Source organism: Sorex fumeus, unplaced genomic scaffold, assembly GCF_029834395.1.
Source record: "Sorex fumeus unplaced genomic scaffold, SorFum_2.1 ptg000128l, whole genome shotgun sequence".
NCBI lineage: Eukaryota > Metazoa > Chordata > Mammalia > Eulipotyphla > Soricidae > Sorex > Sorex fumeus.
Window position 1 is genome coordinate 36,342,034 of NW_026606185.1, and position 20,377 is coordinate 36,362,410.

A 20,377-nucleotide genomic window follows, 5' to 3' on the forward strand; every position below is an offset into this window, starting at 1 on the left:
TTGAATATCCAATGACAGAAAAACTTTCCTAAATAGTTTACAAAATAAAGTAAACATGCAGTAAGAATAGACAAGAGCACAGGGCCAAAACAGTACAAAACAAAAAAAAAAGATGAAAATAATAGGAGAATGAAATAGGGGCCTGAGAGAGATAGTATAGTGGTTAGGGAACTTGTCTTGCACACAGATCACCCAGGTTCAATCTCTGACACCCCATATGGTCTCATAGGCACCACTAGGACTGATCCCAAAGCTCAGAGCCAGGTGTAAACCCTGAGCATAGCCAGGGGGCAACCATATAAATAACTACAGTAGGGATAAGGCACTTACATGCAGCCAACATGGGTTCTCTCCCCAGCACAATGTGGTTCCTTAGTAATGCTGGGAGTATAACCCAAGCACTACCAATTATGCACCAAATCCCTACCACTAAAAAATTTCAATACAATTTTTAATACTTGCTTGCTAATTATCTCTAAAAACATTTCCTTTTTTTCTTTCTTTGAAAAACCACTTAACTATGTGGTAGACCAAAGACAAACCCTTGACTTTGGATTCCAAAAGTGATTACAAAGCAGTTAGGATAGGAGTAGTAGAAAAGGAAGATCAAACTACAAGTGACATAGGAGGACTAGTGAAGGATCACTTGGTCCATGGTAGGTGCAGTAATTTTGTACATCTATTTCATAAACTTTAACACTACTGTAATCATCTTACTTAAACCACATTTACAATGTGTCCTTAACATACAGATAAGTTATCTCAATGTTTCATTTTACTATTGCCAATAGTAATTACTGAAATTTTGAAACAAATCTCTTAAAATCAAGCATAATCACTCTCTCTCTCTTCTTTTATTATTCATTTAATAGTTAATAAAAGATAGCACAGCATAATATTAGCACTGTACTCAACGATGAGGAATCAATTTATTTGCTCGAAGGCCCTCCCGTTGATCGTCGATTTGCTCGAGCGGGCCCAGTAACGTCTCCATTGGAGACTTTGTTGTTACTGTGTCTGGCATATCGAATACTCTCGGTAGCTTGCCGGGCTCTCCGAGAGGGGCGGAGGAATCGAACTCGGGTCGGCCATGTTGGCCGCTTGTAAGGCGAACGCCCTACCCGCTGTGCTATCGCTCCAGCCCAAGGAATCAATAGTGAAGAAAATATATTCATAACCTATGTCTCTTCCCATGAATCTTCCTAGAAAAGTAAACATAAATCATTTATTCATAAATGCAAATAACAAATACAGCAAAAAATAAAAACAGAAGAAAATTATGTATCATATATACACATAATAAAGAAATTAGATCAAATAAACGCAGAGGTTTCATGGAATGGATTCTGAAACTATAATGTAAGGTGAATTAGGAAGGTATTAAAAAAGGAGGCAAAACATTATAGGAAAAGGCATAAAACTAAAAATGGCATTAAAACAGCCATTGTTATGGTAAAAAAAGACACGTGATGAGCAGAAGAAATTGAAATTAGGCCTTTGTATTTGAAACAAATTAAAATGGTTAACTGCTGTGATTTGTGTAGCAGCTGAAAGTGTGAAAGGGGAATCAGCTGAGGCAGATGTGTGCACATACAAGTTAGCACCCTTCAGGATATTCTAAAATTGTTTGTTCTCTCTTTACTCTTGATAAAATTAATCAATTATGGAAGTATATTAATCATTGTCATTTAGAAAAGGTAAAATAATAAATACCACTGCACAGAAATTGCATATAAAGCAGTTACTTCTTTGGGAGTCATTTATATAAATTTAAATGTATGTTTGTGTAGAAACTGATAATATTCTATGCTAGGATGCTGGTGGAGCAGAGAAGCAGAAACATTAAAAAAGGATATTTGGTGCTAGCAAATAGCTCCAATGAAAGCATGTGTCTGGATGAACACTGCAGAATGTAAGTAGTCCCTAAGAACTGGCCTAAACCCATTGGTATAAATACCAAAACCCACTGGTATAAATACTGCCACCCTATGCCTAACTCTTCCAGGAGAGGACCCAGGACTCAGGAATGGCCAGGTGTGTGGCCTGATGTAGCACTGTCCTCCCGTTCTTCAATTTGCTCGAGTGGGCACCAGTAGCATCTCACAACAAATTGTGAGACTTGTTGTTACTGTTTTTGGCATATCGAATACGTCACGGGTAACTTGCCAGGCTTTGCTATGCGGGCAAGATACTCTCAGTAGCTTGCCAGGCTCTCTAAGAGGGGTGGAGGAATTAAACCCAGGTCAGCAGTGTGCAAGGCAAATGCCCTATCCACTGTGCTATCGCTCCAGTCCATGCAGCTTGATAAACACGAATAAATAAGCGAGACAACTCAAAGGGGATGGATTCCAGGTTTTGTATTAACAAGGCACATCACAGAACATAGGCCTGTGGCCTCTGAAAGAGCTGGACAAGGGAATATTACACTGCTGTTTGAGCATAGAACCGTTGTTCAGGTGCAGGATGGAAATGGCCACTGGGTCCTCAAGTACCACCTTAAGGTATCAATATAAATAAATAGTAATTAAGTAGATGGATCATATTGTATTAATTTGTTGACTTTGAAGACTGAAATAGAAATCAATCAAGAAAACTCAGGTTTCAGAGTTAAGAAAAAGTAGTCATTAAAGGAAAGACTTGAGGGGGGAGTTAAAAGAATTGAGGAGTTATTGAGAATGTGAACTTGATAAGACAGTTGAACTTAAATCATCTTGAGTAGAAAAAAATATAGGACATATCGAAGAGGGTGATATAGAAATAATATCACTATAGTAGATAAGGATCAGGAGGATTGCTCCATGGCTTGGAAGCCGGCCTCACATGCTGGGGAAATAGCCAGGTCCAGTAGAGTAGGGACCACCAAGTAAAGGATGCTTGGAGAGCCCGCTCAGGATGGGCGATGTGTGCTGAAAGAAGACTATAGATCGAACATAATGACCATGTAATACCTGTATTGCAAACTATAACACCCAAAAGGATAAGAACGTAAAAGGGAATGTCCTGCCACAGAGGTGGGGGTGGGGGTGGGGACAGGAGGAATGGATAGTGGTGGTGGGAGAGATACTGGGAATATTGGTGGTGGAGAATGGGGATGGGTGGAGGGATGGGTACTCTGGGTACTCGATCATTGTATGACTGAAATGTAAGCATGAAAGTTTGTAAGCCTGTAACTATACCTCACAGTGATTCATTAAAATAAATAAATAAAGTTAGTTCAATAAAATAGGAATGGAAGGATGATACCTCAGGATAGTATAAACACATATTTTCTATTTCCTCTTAATGCCACACTCTGAATGTTGATGACCTGCCCCAATTCATGTTAAAATCCTAATTTTGGGTTGAAGTGGCAGGAGGGAAACTTGGGACATTGGTGGTGCGAAATGTGCACTGGTGGAGGGACAAGTGTTGGAACATTGTGTGATTAAAACCCGATCATGACCAGATTTGTAATGCTGTAGCTCATGGTGAGTCAATTAAATAATAATAGTTAATAATAATAATAAAATGAAATAGTATCACTATTCACTAGGTTTTCTAAGGGAATTGTGATTAAGGAACATCACTTAAAATATAAAAGAGAAACTAATGATAACACAAACACTCGTATATCACCTCAACAACAAAAAATGGAGAGTTTATGTTCAGCAAATCAAATATGCTGCAAAAGAATAAACCTTTATGGAGCCAAGGAATTAGCTCATTGGGCCAGAATATGAGTATTGAATGCAGGAGCTCCGGGGTTCCCAATATCTCCAGGAACAATCCTTAAGCACTGAGCTATAAATAGTCCCCAAGTACCTCTAGGTATTGTCCCAAAAGGAAAGCAATAAACAATGAATACAAGAATAAAATTGCGTAATTGCAGAATTACCTATCATTGGTATAACGTGCTATGAGTTCACTATCTTTGATAAGTTTCTTATTTTCTTCTTTCAAATTAACATATTCTTTGCTTAAATCTGTGAAATCCTTTTCAAGTTCAGAAACTTCTATTTCCCAAGTTCTTTTCTGTAAGAAAAAAGAATCATACTCCTTGTGTAAGAATCTCCAAAAGAAAATAATGTCTGATAATTAAATTAAGTTATGAGTTAATATTTGAGAATAAAGAGTAGAATTTTGAAGGAAAAGGAAAGGTCAACTTACTGCAGCATGATAGTCATTAAATGCTATTATGAACTCAGCATCCACAACCTTTCTTCTCAGTACTAGTTGTTCATACTCCTTTTTTAACTCTTGTAACTGAGAAAAATAGGCAAAAAATAAATAATTTTGGAACTTGATATCTTTTTGTAATGTAAAAATTAGATATTTCATATTAAATAGTTATAAGTTAGCAAATATTGGTTAAAATAGCATTAAAGAAAAATATGGGACTTTATTTGTGAAAATTGATATAAGATTCTAATAAAACACAGAAAATCAAGTATAACAATGCTCAAATGATTAAAATAGAAATGGGAATATATATTAGTGTTGTAAGAAATAATAAAGATAAATTTATATTATAATCCACTTCAATAAATTAAAGGGAAAAATAGCATTAGTATTTGCTACAAAAAAGTTACATAATAAGCTTCAATAAATTTTTAACTATTACAAGAAAAATATAGCCAAATATAAATAACTGATGAAAAATAACTAAATAGTTCATAAAACAATGAATGAAGGCTAATTAAACTCAGAATAAAACTAGATTTTCTTTTAGCATCATAATTCATAAAATACTTTTATTTTGTTTTTTTTTTGTTTTTTTTGTTTTTTTTTTGCTTTTTGGGTCACACCCAGCAATGCACAGGGGTTACTCCTGGCTCTGCACTCAGGAGTTACTCTTGGCGGTGCTCAGGGGACCATATGGGATGCTGGGAATTGAACCTGGGTCGGCCATGTGCAAGGCAAACGCCCTATCCGCTGTGCTATTGTTCCAGCCCCCATAAAATACTTTTAAATTTTATTTTATTCTGTTTTATCATGATACCAGAGATCAAACTCAGATCTTATACATCAAGGCACAAATTTTCCTATTGTGTCTTGGCTCCATACCCTATATGCTGTTTTACAAGTCTTTAACTAAAAGCAATTGGTAAGGAAGCCAAATGTTACTATTTTAATATTGAATATTAATAGATAATTGTATATACCTTAACGATACAGTGCAATATACTTAAAGATAGAAGGTAATATTTATTTCTATAATAAATTATTTTGATAAAAGGTCTAGGTATATCTTAAGGATATTGATTGTATTATCTATCAAAGAAATAATCAGTAAAAATGAGACTAAAATATTATAAAATTTTAAATATAAAAATAAATTTAACACAAAAGAGAGCATCTCTATGAAACAAAAACAATGTTACTTTGGGGACTGGTGCAATAGCACAGTGGGCAGGGCATTTGCCTTGTAAGTGTCCAACCCGGTTTCGATTCCCAGCATCCCTATGGTCCCCCGAGCACCGCCAAGAGTGATTCCTGACTGCAAAGCCAGGAGTAACTCCTGAGCATCACCAGGTGTGACTCAAAAAGCAAAAAAATAAAAGTTACTTAAAGACAGATCAAGACTTGAGATCAGAGTGATATTTTTCAAGGGATAAGCTTCTTGCCCTTGCACATGGCTGAAACAGTTTTGAACCCTGGCACACTATGAACAAAAAAATAAGGAAAAAGCCCTGAGCACTGTTGGTTATGGCCTCAAATTCTCTCATATCAATACCACTTACCCCTAAGGGGGGAAAATGACTCAGGAAACATTTAAATCAGATAAATATTTAATAAAATATACTGTTAGTTATAATAAATTAACATAATACAAAGGAGTATTCTCTTTTAGACTGTGTTAAATAGTCTACATAGTAAAAAAAGTATGAAAATCAATTGCGATGTATACAAAAAATAAGTTAATGTTAGAAACTTTCTATCAAGACATACAATATCTCACAATTCCATTGTATTAAAGAAGTACCATTTTGGTCACTGAATAAATTTCAGAGACACTTAAATTTTGAAAATTTGGGAATTTTGGACCATATCTGGCAGTGCTCAGGGTGTCACCAGGAATGACCTATCTGCAACACCAGGAATGACCCTTGACACAAAGGCCCATGAGTAGTCAAATCAAGTTTAGCTAAGTGCAAATGCACTCCTGTACTATGGGCCTAAGAAATAAAAATGTTTAAAGTGTTGTACTGAAATTAAGTGAGACAAGTTTCATTACTTAAATTTGAAGGACAAGAATAACATCAAAGTATCTGGTAAATTAATAACAATATCTAAGTGGTCATAATTTCAAACAAATCACTATAAATTTGGATAATCAGTATGTGTGTATTTGTACAATTTTGAGCTAATGGTGAATGTGACTCTGTTAAGTGAGTCAATAATTTTTATGTGATGAGGTCAGAGTGATAGTATAGTGGGTAGGGAGTTTGCCTTGCACATGACCAACCCAGGCTCATTTTATCCCTGGCATCCCATATGGTCTCCTGGGCACCACCAAGAGTAATTCCTGCATGCAAAGCCAGGACTAAGCCCCAAACATTGCAGTATTTAGCCCCCCAAAAGTTATAAAAAGATATGTGCTTGATAGTATATTTCACAGAAACTGCAATAAAAGTCACCACAGTGGTGGAGGGATGAGTGTTTGATCATTGTGTGATTGTAACCCAAACATGAAAGCTTGTAACTATCTCACAGTGATTCAATTAAAAATGTATATTTTCCACCAAATTAAAAAAATAATTACAAATAATATTAAAGGAAAAATAATAACATGCAAGTGTCAAATAAAAAGAAAATAGATTTTTCTTGAAAAGGGCATCAAAAATGGTAAAGCACAAGTGAAAACTGACTACTAAAATGTCATTATTAACTTTCTTACAAAATATGAAAATTAATTAAAATCTTAAGCAATATTGCCTTATTCAAGGAAATCAGTCTAATCTTCATAGAAAATTTGAGCTTTGTTACACTATAATCTGTTCTAATCACTCTCTACTGGTACATGAAATTTTGAAGAATGCATTCTATGGTCTTGAGGAGAATTAGCAGTTTGCCAAACACTGGAAAAAATTGAGCACACTGAAATATTTTTAACGTCTTATTCTCAGGGAACTGTCATTCATTATTTGACCAGTCTGATAGAATTTTGGAAGACTCCACTTACAGATATGTCTGTATTTGATTAATACAGAGTTTGTCCAGTACAAAAATTTCCCCAGAAAATATTTTCTACCCAAGCAGAGAGAGAGAGAGAGAAAGAGAGGAGAGAGAAAGAAGAAAAGGAAGAAAAAGAAAGAAAGAAAGAAAGAAAGAAAGAAAGAAAGAAAGAAAGAGAAGAAAAGAGGGAAGGAGGAAGGAAGGAAGGAAGGAGGCAGGGAGACAGGGAGGGAGACAGGGAGGGAGAAAAAGAAGGAGGCAAGGGTTTATAATTAAACTTTGTTATAAATATGAGGTCCTGGATAACAATTGGGACAAAAACCAGATAAAAACCAATAAATTTATAAAATAAATGTTTTTAAAAATGATGATGATATCCATGGTTGTTTTGTGTGATACTGTAGCATATTCCTGGGAATCTAGAAGACTGAAGATGCAGAGAGAAATGAAAAAGCACAGACATGATCACATGCTCTGAAAACACCTGAGCATCCTCCCAAACTCTTTTCTCTGGATTACCCTGAAACTTTCTGAAAACAGGAAGTGAAAACTAAGGCCCTGTGAACAATTTCCAGGGTAAGTTGAGAAAGTGCCTAAACATTCACGATAGAAACCCTTGGCAATGAGTAGTTGATATATTATTTCCAGACTTGTAAGGGTCATGTCTAATCATTAACAGACCACATAGATAACTGAGAAGAGATTTTTTTTATACATAACAAAGAAAAATATATATACTTTAAAGAATTCATTCAGGGAGGGAGGGAGGGAGAGAGGGAGGGAGGGAGGGAGAGAGGGAGGGAGGGAGGAAGGAAGGAAGGAAGGAAGGAAGGAAGGAAGGAAGGAAGGAAGGAAGGAAGGAAGGGAGGGAGGGAGGGAGGGAGGGAGGGAGGGAGGGGAGAAGGGAGGGAGGGGAGGAGGAAGGGAGGGAGGGGGAGGAGGAAGGGAGGGAGGGAGGGTGAAATCACAGTTGAAAAGCACAAGGAATAAAATAGAGTTGAGTTGATTCTGGCACCACATGACCCGCAAGCATCACTGGATTGTGGCCCTGTGGCCCCCATGACTCCTGAGCACTTCCTCTGGTCCCAAAGAGTGCTGCATTGCTAAATTCACGGAGAATCACAAGTGGATCCTAAGCCCCCCAAACATCATTGCAGATGATCCCAACAAAAGTATTTAAAGTGTCATAATATAATTTCAGATAACAGTTTCTATTCAACCTCAGCAGAACTTCTAAGAGTTTAAAGGGAAAAAAAATCGAATCCATTAGAAGTAATTAAAATGCATTAGAAATAATCTCAGTGGAAAAACAACGATAGAAAACAATAGATAAATATAGAAAGTTCTCTCAAGTACACTGCAAAGTGTAACAAGAAATTCAGCTGTAGTTTTTAGGGAATGATTTTAATAAAGCACTAACAATTCAAAAGAGGTAACTGAAAGTAAATTTAACCAAATATAAAGAAACAATTGTAAATATGCCATTGAGGTTTTAAAATGGATTTTTAAAAATTGAAAGTCTAATTTTCAATGTTAAAATACTAATACTCATAAAGAGATGTTAGAGTATGAGAAAATTTTGTATAAAATCATAGTAATAAATTAAAAGTCACCTATGTGATTATGTTGAGGATCATTGAAATGACAACTGAGTTTCAAAAAAGACATACATAGTGTTAGAGAGGTAATACAGAGGTTGAGGCATTTGCCTTGTGTGTGGTTAAGCACTGTTTGATCCGGGTACTACATATGGTGTCCAAGCACCATTAGTAAAAATTTTTGAGCTCAGAGTGAGAAGAAGCCCAGAAAACCACTGAGTGTAGTCCTCCCAATCACTAACCAACAGAAGATTTAAAAGATATATGCATTACTGTTATTCAAAACAATAATCCACAGTTATATTTTCATTTAGGCTAAATTCTATTAAACTTGCAAGACAATGAGTTTTTTAAGTGGAGGAAAGAGAGAGAAATAGATGATTTCCCAAGAATTTTTTTAAAGTTTTAAATAAGACTGTGGTAGAAAAGGAGGGCCATAAAGATGAGTCATAAGAGCAAAGGGCAAAATGACAGCAAGCATGAGTCCTCAACCCAAGGCTCTGGTTTAAAGATGAAGAGAGCCACACTCAGCATATTCAGGCAACCTCTAAAAACAAACCCCAAAAATCTTCTAAAAATCTTCATAATTTATTTTCCCAGCCTGAAAATAAGTTGGTTCTAAAACCAAAAAAATAAGTAACTCGACTCTAAAATCACAAGAAGGAAATCACCAGGACTTGGTGTATCTAAAAGCAGTTTCAATCTCCAGGAAGAAACCCAGGGTTTCTAACACCTTAATCTCAGTCTGGACGAGATGAGCAGTAGAAAAATTAGATGAAGCATGAACCAGGAAAACTTTGAAGAAAACACCAGCTACTGTTTTCAGTTGCTAAATTTGTAACAACTTGTTATTCAGTAATAATAAACAAATACAGACAAAAATGACTGTTATTTAATCATTACTAATGATAAAGTTTGATTGCCATGGAATAAAATGAAAACCAGTAATTTTTTAATGTTGCATATGAAAACTCACCACTTTTACTAAAGTACGAATTTCATGTGTTATTGACTTGGTTGCCCTCTCATGGTCACTCAGTCTCTCCTCCTTTTTTTCAATATGAACAGAGAGGGTATCTGCTGACTTTGAGTAATATGTAATCAGATTGTCAAGCCTCTGTATGTCTTGTCTAAGAAAGAAACAGTTACAATTTTCCACACTGAAAAAATATATACTTACAAGTATATTTAAATTAGCTTATGATTTATAGAACTCAAACAGACAACAAACACTGTCCTCACATTGTTCATGGCTTTTGCTCAAGTGGGCCCAGTAATGTCTCAGTTTTGAAACTTGTTGTTATGTGTTTGGCATATTGAATATGTCACGGTAGCTTGTCAGGCTTCACTAGCTTGCCGGGCTCTCTCCGAGAGGGCCGAAGGAATCGAACCCAGCTCTGCTGGGCTGGCTGCGTGCAATGCAAACGCCCTACCGCTGTGCTATCACTCCACCCTATAAAGAATTTCTTCTTAAACTTTCTCAACTCAAAGTACTTCTTGGAAAGTCCACTCAGATATCAAGAATTAAAGAATAAGAAAAAAATTCACTAGCATTCGGGGTATGGTGCTGCCCAGCAGGTCAACTTGTACCTGCGGGATGAGTGCATCAGCAGCCTGATGGTGCCTTCAGGCTTCCTGACTCCCCCAAATTGCTGCTGTGCCTTTGACCAGACTTCAACAACTTGGGACCAAGTTTACCAAGAAATTAAACGGTCAAAGGTTAGATATGTGGGAGCCATGCCCACAAACCACCTCCGGCTTAGTTATACAAGTTCATTTATTGGTCTTATCTCAGAGACCCAGAGATAAATCTCAAAAGAGATCCAAAGCTGCAGTTAATCTCGGACCCACTCATAGCTGACTAGACTGAGGTAAATCAGAGGAGGATGGGTTGACCTGTTAGCCTGCCTAAGCAGAGCCTCTGGCAGCTGCTTGCTTCCATAATCCAAAATCACTGCCATACCTCGGGCCTTACTCCACCGTATCAGGACACGGTATACTAAAGATATATTCTGCTGAAAATTTTGGTATGCAGGTTTTGTGACTGAAATCTCCAGGGTTTCTCAGAGTTGGGGTGAGCTACCTCCCCCTACTTCCCAATACTCATGGAAGCACTGGCAGTCACCCCCATGAACCAACTCCAGTGCCACCATGTAAGCTCTACTACCGGCCTTGATTCAGAGACCCATAAATAAATCTCGAAAGATATCAAAAGCCACAGTTAGGCTCGGATTCGTTCATGGCTGAACAGACTGGGGTAAATCGGAGGGGGGCAGGTTGGATTGGTGCCTGTCCAAGCAGAGCCCCTAGTAGTCACTTGCTTCCACAATCCAAAATCACCACCATACTCCCAACCTGACTCCACCATCTCAGGACAAACCTCACCAAGATACAATCTGCTGAAAAGTTTGGTATATGGGTTCTGTGACTGAAATCTCCAGGCTTTCTTGAGGTCTGGATGGGCTACTTTTCCCACCTCCCTGTACTTCCAGAAGCCTCTGTAGACACATCCACACCCCAAAGCTGCCACTCAATTGAAAAGCTACTTCAGTCTTACGGTTCTGATAAAAATACCAAATGAATGCTTTGAACAAACACCATGACCTCTTAGCACCTCTATTGCAAATCATAATGCATAAAAGGAAAGGGGAGAGAGAGAAAGAGAGAGAGAGAGAGAGAGAGAGAGAGAGAGAGAGAGAGAGAGAGAGAGAAACATGGGCCAGGGCAGGGCAGTCAGGTTGAAAGGTGGTCGTTAAGGAATGACGTAGCCAAATATCCAAACCACAGTGTCAACAGCACTGAAATCAGGAGACCCAAACTTTAACAACCAAACTTCGAAACCTGCCTGTCAAGAGGGCAGGCTGTCTAAGGGTGACGGGGCTGGAGAGGGTGGAGAGTTGGGGCAATGAGCAGAGAGCACACATTGAGGGAACTAGAAACATTGGTGAATGGAAGTTGACACTGGCAGAGGGATTGGTGCTGCAATATTGTATATCTAAAACTCAACTATGAACTATTGTGTAAATCACAGTGCTTTGATTTAAAAAATGTGGAGAAAAGAAATTTATTTTAAAATTCAAGATATATTTCAATAGCACTTTGAAAACAATTGTACAGCTAAATTAAAGAATTAAAGAAGTGATTGCCATAACGTTTTGTTGTTTTGAAACTTTCCATTTGTAAGAGTGCAAATTGATGAACTACATAATCCTTTGTTTTATCTGAGGAACAGAATACACATTTCAAATAGGAAAATATCTTTAGACAATGGTAATATAGTAATGATGTACATTAAAATAACAAAAATGACACTTTCATGAAGTATCAACAAGTAAAAGAAACAACTGACTTCTTAAAATGATAAACAAAGTAACAAACTGGCACATATGTTTGAAACCCATATAAAAGAATATTTATGTGTAACAAAGTCTCACAAGCCAATCTGGAATAGAAACAAAAATAATACCAAATAAATAAATAAGTAGAGCAATAAGTAAATATTCATTAGAAAAAAAATGACAGTGAACAATAAATAAATTCATGGTGCACTGAACTGGCCCAGAAATTTATGTACTCATATTGATTTTAGAAGTAGTAAAGGAAAACTGAAACAAATTACATCACTACAGATAAGAAAATTAAAATAACAAATAATAACAACATTATTTATAATTCATTGGAGAATACATGTTTCCCTATGAGGCTTCTTCTAAACACCAGGTAGATAACAAGACCAGTGAAGCATTAGCATTCATAATTTCCTTCTTCTGAAATTACTTTTTCTTCTCACAATGGTATCTATTTCAGGATATTATCCCAGTCAGAAATACAAATTACAGACTTTGGCTAACTTGTGGTAATTGCTCAGTATCATTGATTTGTGAGCTAAGTATTACTTAAATTGTCTCTTTATCCCTATTTATTGAACTAGTTGATGATACCAGTTCTTCACACTTCTAAGGAATTTTCAGTAAGAATCTGTCATCAGTTTTGCAATTATTTGTGACTGAGGACTCATACAGATATTCAGTGAAGCCATAACAACAAATATTTAAGTCAGAAACACATACTATGTACCTAAATAAATTTTAGATAAAATATATTAAAGGTGAGTTATGTAAATGACTTAATTATTAAAAAATACAATATTGAAGTCAATGTTAAAAGTGACACTGGGCATAAGGAAACTTAAATATCTAATCAAGTAAATTCTAAAGATTTGAGGAATTATATATAATTTTTGTTCATTATTTTATCATTTTTATTTGATTGTAACTCTACAATGGATTGTATGGTATCATCAATTGGATAAATTAAAAAATATTTTATTCGGAACCATAAATAATTTAAAGGTGACAGATAATTTAACATACAACAAAATACAAATACATATAATAATTTCAAACTATAGTATAAAACTCTACAAAGCATTAAAATATATGAATATATTAAAAAAACTCGAGTCTATATATTAAAATAAATACATTACATGCACATGAAGTTAAGTATACTCTATGTTCATATAATACTTTTATAAATTTTTATATAATAACCTAATTTGGATTCTTAAAAATAATTATTTTTGCATACATATAATGAGTTAGACTATACCCATTTTCAATTTGGTAGTACATTTGAAGAGCTTTAAAAATGACACATAGCTGTCCATATACCTGAGGATATATCTCTAATGTTTCAATTCTAATTGATTGATCTAAGATTCTGTCCTTGTTCCAGTACCATACTGTTTTCATTACTACAGCTTAGAAGTACAGTTTGAAGATGGGAGTGCAATTTGTTCTATCTCTTTTTCCCTAGGTTTATTTTGGCTAATCAGGAGTATGAGCAGATAATCTTTGATGAAGGAGCAGAACGTCTGAAGGAAAGGTAAGGAACACTTCTTCTATAAATGGTGCTGAGAAAACTAAAAAAATTAAAAAAAAAAACTCAGACCCCTATCTAATACTGTGTATAAAAGTCAAATTAGGGGGTATGGTGCTGGCAGCAGGTCAATTTGTACCTGTGAGGTGAGTGCATCAGCAGCCTGATGGCACCTTCAGTTACCCAAAATCGCTGCTGTGCCTTTGGCCAGACCCCAAAAACTTGAGGCAAAGTTTACTAAGAACGTAAACGGTCAAAAGTTAGGTATGTGGGAGACACACCCACAAACAGCTCAGGCTCAGCTATATAATTGGAGGCATGGCCTCTCTGGTTCCTGATCGAACTGCTTAATGGCCATGATCCCAGAGACTCAGGAACAAATCTCGAAACCCAATGGCTTTTGGCAGAAATGTGTTTGGACCCTGCAGTAGGTTACTGTCACCGGGCCTCCCCAGGGGGGAAAGGTGCTGTTCCTCCATCTGCTCCCCTTGGCGGCTTGGTGACTGCCATCCACCAGAGGCCATTGGACAGTCAGGTTTGGGCCCGCAGTGACAAGACACACGGGGCCTCATGGGATGGGGGTGGAGCCAACCCTTTCCTCCACCCCAAGGAGACCCCGAGTTGCCACCCACAACGGCCTCTCTGGCTACTGATCAGGCTGCTTAATGGCCATAATCCCAGAGACTCAGAAACAAATCTTAGAACCCAGTGGCTTTTGGGACCCGCAGTAGGTTACTGTCACTGGGCCACCCCAAGGGGGACAGGGTGCTGTCCCTCCACCTGCTCCCCATAGTCGGCTCAGTGGCTGCCATCCTCCAGAGGCTACTGGACAGTCAGGTTTGTGTCCTCAGTGATGAGACACATGGGGCCTCATGGGATGGCGGTGGAGCCGGCCCTTTTCTCCTGGTCCCAACGAGACCCCAAGTCGCCGCCCATGAACGGCCTTTCTGGCTCCTGATCAAGCTAATAATTGCCATGATCCCAGAGACTCAGGAACAAATCTCAGAAAACAGCAGGTTTTGGCAGAAATTCCTCCATATTTAAGTGTTAAATTTTTGGAATTTCAAAATTGTGCGGCCACTACTGCAGCCACGCAACATCATATGTTATTCTTAACCAGTAATAGAAAACAAAATTGTCTATTGTTGCCTTTTCAGCAGATCTGAGTGTTGGGGTAAAATCCCAAATAATAATTGTGGGTCTGGTGTCAAAATATTGAATGTGATCAAAGTAGAGAGAGAGTAATGTGGAAATCATCTTCCCCAAAGGTGGGGGAGGGTGTGGGATGGAGGTATACTGGGGTCTTGGGGGGTGGATAATGGGCCCTGGTGAAGGTATGGGTATTTCATTGTATGACTGTGACTTAAACCTGAAAGCTTTGTAACTACTCTCAGGTGATTCAATAAATAAAAGTATAAAAAATAAAAAAGTCAAATTAAAATGGATTAAATACCTTGATATCAAACCTGAATTCATAAGTTTCACTGAGGAAAACACAGGCAGAACTTTCCATGACATTGAAGCTTGAGGCATTTTTAAAAAGTCAATGCCATTGACCAAGTATATGAAAACAAAAGTAAACAAATGGAAGTATATTAAATTAAGGAGTTTTGCACCTCAATGGAAGCAATGACCAAATTCAAAGATATCTCACACCCTGCTAGGTATCCCACTCATGTGATAGAGGGTTGAATAATAGCCGATATATATATATATATATATATATATATATATATATATATATACACATATATATGGTAGAACTTTACAAGAAAATAAATCCAGCCTCATCAAAAAATAGGGAAAATAGATGAACAAAAATTTCCCAAGGAAGACATAGAAAGGACAAAAAGTCATAAGAAAAAATGCTTGCATCACTAATCATGATCAAAATGCAAATCAAAACAATAATGAAATATCAGTTTACACCACAGAAATTGGGAGTCATCAAAAAGAATAAAAGCAACCAGCTGTAGAGTAGATACTAGGGAAAAGGGACCTTAGTTTACTGCTGTTGAAAATGTATACTGATCAAGTCTTTCTTGAAAACAGTATTGGTACTCCTCAAAAAACTAAAAATTGAGCTTTCATTTGATTCAGCAATTATGCTTCTTGGAATATGCACAACAGTCCCAAAATACAATGCAGAAAGGACATTTGCACTCCTAGATTCACTGCAGCTCTATTCATCATAGCAAAAATCTGGACTTGCATGCCCAGACATAGATGACTGGATATCAACACACACACACACACACACACACACAAACACACCAAGCCTAAGCCTATTATTACATATGCTATATGTGTAATATATATTAATATATTAATATTATTACTTATATTAATATCATGCAATGTAATATCAGTCATAAGAGCACACAAAATCATGCAATTTGCTGCTATGTGAATAGATCTGGAAAGTATCTTGCCAAGCACAAAGTTAGTCAAAGGGAGAGAGAGACCAATACAGAATGATTTCTCATAAGCAGTACATAAAGAGATAGCAGGGGAATACAAAAATACTGTAATGCAGGAGAAATGAAGACTATATGAATGAAGTGTTCTTCAGTAGGAATCTTGCCAAGAAAGTTGGGGTTGGGGTATGAATGGAATAGGACAGAGACAAAAATATTGTAAAAATGGTGGGGAGAAATGTTCAACTGGGAGGATGAAAGGGTGATGAAATGTGGTCAAATGTTATGCATGAAACCCTATCAGTAACAGTACTACAAAACACAGTGTCAATAATGTATTTTAAAAATGTATATCGGGGTCAGAGGGATAGTAGAATGGGTAAGATGTTTGCCTTGCATGTGGCCAACCCAAGTTTGATTTTCGGCATCCCATGTGGCTCCTTGAGCACCACTAGTAGTGAGTGTTGCAGGTGTGGCCCAAGAATTCAAAAAACAAAGTGCTGTAATAAAGACAGACTTGTTGGTGGGTGAAAAACTGGGAACATTTGTGGAGGGAAATGGACAATCATGAGTGGATTGATATTGTACTATTATATCCCTGTAAACCAATCATGAATAACTTTGTAATTCATAGTGACTAAATATAATAAAATGAAATAAAACAGACACAGAAATTAGCAATCTATACATGTGCATTTACATGTTTTTAAATGCATAAGTTAATTTAGACACAAATAGTAATAAAGTACTAAGGATAGCTCATATCATCTGAATTTTATATGATATATTTTTATAAATTTTGTATATATATTATAAATTTCCAGCCCTATAGCACAGCGGGTAGGGCGTTTGCCTTGCACGCAGCCAACATGGCCGACCCGAGTTTCATTTATTATTTTAGGCTAATACTAAATTAGTGAAAAATTCTTACTCATAGACTATTAAGCTTAATTCATCATCTTCAATATCTGTTTCTGATTCTTCTTTCACTTGTTTAGCTTTCAATTTGACATTTTCATTGTATTCTGTAATTTCTTGAAGTTCATCATTAATTTGTTGATAGAGTTCTACTGCCTGAAACAAATGGCATTTTGCTAGTATGTCTACTAAACTGCAAGTTTAAAAAATTACACAAGAGAAAGATTAGAGTTAGAGTAGTTCTGATATAGATAAAAAGTTATGTATAGGGGACAAGGGAGACAGTGACCCGAGTTTAACTCCTACCACCCCATAAGGTTTCCAAGCACTACTAGAAGTGATCCCTGGGTGCAAAGCCAGGAGTAAGCGCTAAGCAAGTTGGATGCAGTCTTCCAAATTATGTTATTAAAAGGTCTGAGAAATAGTGCAGTGGTTTACATATAGGTGACTTCTGGTCAATTATCCCAGCATGACTTTGTTCTCCAAGCACCGCAGGAGAAACCCCTGAGCACACATCCAGGAGTAGCCAAACAACAGCTACAAAATGCCTAAATAAAACAAGTAATGAATAATATGCAATTCCATAATGATCAATTTGCCAAGTACTACAGAAGAGTAGCTTAGGGACATTTCTGTGCTTGTGGTCTTGTGTCTAGAAGCTGTTACTTTATGAGGCAATTTCATTTATATGACAATCTCTTGGGTAGGGTCAGAGTGGATAATATTTTTGTAGCGTCATAATCTGAACTGTTTGTAGAATTTGAAGGAATTTTAATGAATTCTTTTGAACTTGATTTTTCAAGTATACTGACTAGAAGTCTTGCTTTTTTTTTTTTTTTAGTAAAAAACAATAAGGTTACATTGGCAGGCTTCTAACCAAGGTCTCAAAACAGAATAGAGGCAGCAGAATAAAGCAAATTGAAGCTATGTAGAAGAAAATACTATGTACAAAACATGATACATATTCCCTCAGACCTAGTAATCACTCACTTGTTTTACAGAAGCTATCAGAATGCTTGGGGCTTAAATAAGTTTTATCATTCCAAGTAACTATTCTTTCTAATTTTAGGAATGATATTCTATGTTCTCTAATTTCCCTAAGATCTCTCAGGCATAATTATTTGATTTTTAGGCCAGGACTATCTAAGAGCAGGCACAAAAGAACCCATTTTTGTGTTTGAAATACAGAGAAAAATATAACGACTAAAACATACGTTATCAGACAAGGGGAAAAAATACCAGGCTTATTGTTTCTAAGAACATGCTATCCTTTCTATATTATAGAGTGTAACTTTTTGTCAATTATTTATTCAACTATTCATCATTCCAAAGCATTTGCTTCATCCGTGTTACATGACAAATTGTCTCTTAGTCATGTTTGAGAATATCTAATAACATAAATAATTTAGCATGTACCTATGTATATCACATACACACAATGTGCAGAAGGATATGACTTAGAAAAGTACTCTTGTAATAAAGTAACATTGGGAATATACATGTTTATAGTCATAATTTTTTTTCATTTCTAGGAACAAATAACTGCTTCATGAAACCCAAATAAAGGAGATATGTACTGGGTTAGGAAAGCAGTGTTGGGCTGGGGAGATAGTGTTGACGCATATATTATTTGCATGAGTGGGACTTGAGTGATCCATGGCACTGTGTGTCTCCCCAAATAACCAGGTGGACCCCGTAACCCCGGCATGGTGGGGACCAAGCTGCACTGCATCCTGACCAGGTTGGCCAACATCACAAGGTGTTCTGCTGGGCACTCTAAGCACAAAATATAAAATTTGTTATGTGAACATCAGTACCAGGGAATTACCGGGAATTTAAGAAAATGATATGTCTTCGAAGAAATTTTTTGACTTCCCACTATTATTTAAAATTCAGATCCTTTTCTAGTTATATTTAGAGCTTACATAAATAACATATGATAATCTATCTAAGATTTCTAAGCCTTAATTTGTTTCATGTGCTCACTAGACTTACATTGCTGTCACTGCTATGATCATTTTCATTTAATAAATGCAGAAATGAATGCACAATGATTAAATAAGTACCTAAAATTTAAGTAGCATCACATTACAGCATGCATAGGTCCTGAGTTTATTCCTTAGCAAAGAATGTCTCCCAAACTCTGCTGTGTGTGATAATGTTCAATAAAAACAAACACTTAGGTTCTGGATAAAACAGGTTACCAAAGGTCTAGGAATGGGGAGAGATGTGGCATATGAGGAAAGGGGCCTATGGACAGTTGTAGAGGGATTATGAGGGCAGGGATGGTACACTGTATCACTAAAATAAAAACATACACACTCTTCTAAACCAATGCTACCTCAAAGTAAACTGACAATAAAAAAATAAAATTCATAACTATTCATTGACTGATTTACCTTATACTTGTTTTTATATTGTTCCTCTAAAACATAAAATTCATGGCGCTGCTTTTCCATCAAAAGAGGAACATGACTTCTCATGTACTCTATGTCTGCTTGAATTTTTTCATTGTATGTTTCTAATTTTTCCTTTTGTTCCTGAAGGTATTTAAGTTTATGAGTTTTATTTTCAATATCCCATTGCAATTCTACAATATCTTTTAAAAAGGCATCATGCTCTAGACATAGAAAAAAAGAAGTGAGGTTTTAAGTTAAAATCTCCAGAAATAAATGTATTTAAGCATACATAAATAAAATATTTTAGTTTCAGAATTTACTTGTATGTAAATCTTAAAAATTAGTTAAGATATTATTGCTTTATAAAACACATTGCTTTTAATTATAGAAGAAATTAAATATCTTTATTATTTGATAGTTGCTTTAATATCAATCCTGTTTATTATAACTTATATGCATACTTAGTTTTGCATAAGCAATATGTATAACTCCAATGTAATAAAAATTGTAATTATCTAAACAATCTAAAAGTAAAAATGAAAGATAAGTCATAATTATCATAAAGGAAACTGAAAAATGGTTATCAATTTCTGATTATACAGTTATATATAAAACACCCAAACGAATAAATTGTAAATAAGATTTATCTTAAGAAATTAAAACATAAAGTAAGTTTATCTTCATAAAGAAGATGTAAAACAAAATAACTCTTTTATAAGAACAGTTGCCTACATAAAACTAATTGTCTAAATCTTATAATAAACCTAATACAAATCATGTTTAGAGTATAGGAAGAAAAAATAAAATGCCAAGGAATAATACAAAATTGAATTTGAATGAATAATAAAGGAGATATTTTTTCAAAGCACAATTTGGAAAAATTACTTGTTATCCTCCTTAGCCTAAATGAAACAAACAAAATTCTTATATGCACTCTCATGCTAAGGATGGAGATTTATGGATTCTCAGAATCATGTCATTACTTTATAATTAGAATTATCTTTAGATG

The 20,377-nt window shown here is 35.9% G+C and overlaps 1 protein-coding gene across 1 annotated transcript in view; it reads right to left on the reverse strand.

The window, feature by feature from the left end:
- Positions 1–20,377, reverse strand: part of CCDC178 (coiled-coil domain containing 178) — a 483,098-nt gene that overhangs the window by 420,871 nt on the left and 41,850 nt on the right. Inside the window, exons 7-11 of the mRNA XM_056138448.1 lie at positions 19,369–19,589; positions 16,983–17,125; positions 9,730–9,883; positions 4,147–4,242; positions 3,875–4,011 (exon numbers count right to left, since the gene is read on the reverse strand). Coding sequence (XP_055994423.1) covers positions 3,875–4,011; positions 4,147–4,242; positions 9,730–9,883; positions 16,983–17,125; positions 19,369–19,589 — 751 coding nt within the window. The remainder of the gene's footprint in view (positions 1–3,874; positions 4,012–4,146; positions 4,243–9,729; positions 9,884–16,982; positions 17,126–19,368; positions 19,590–20,377) is intronic.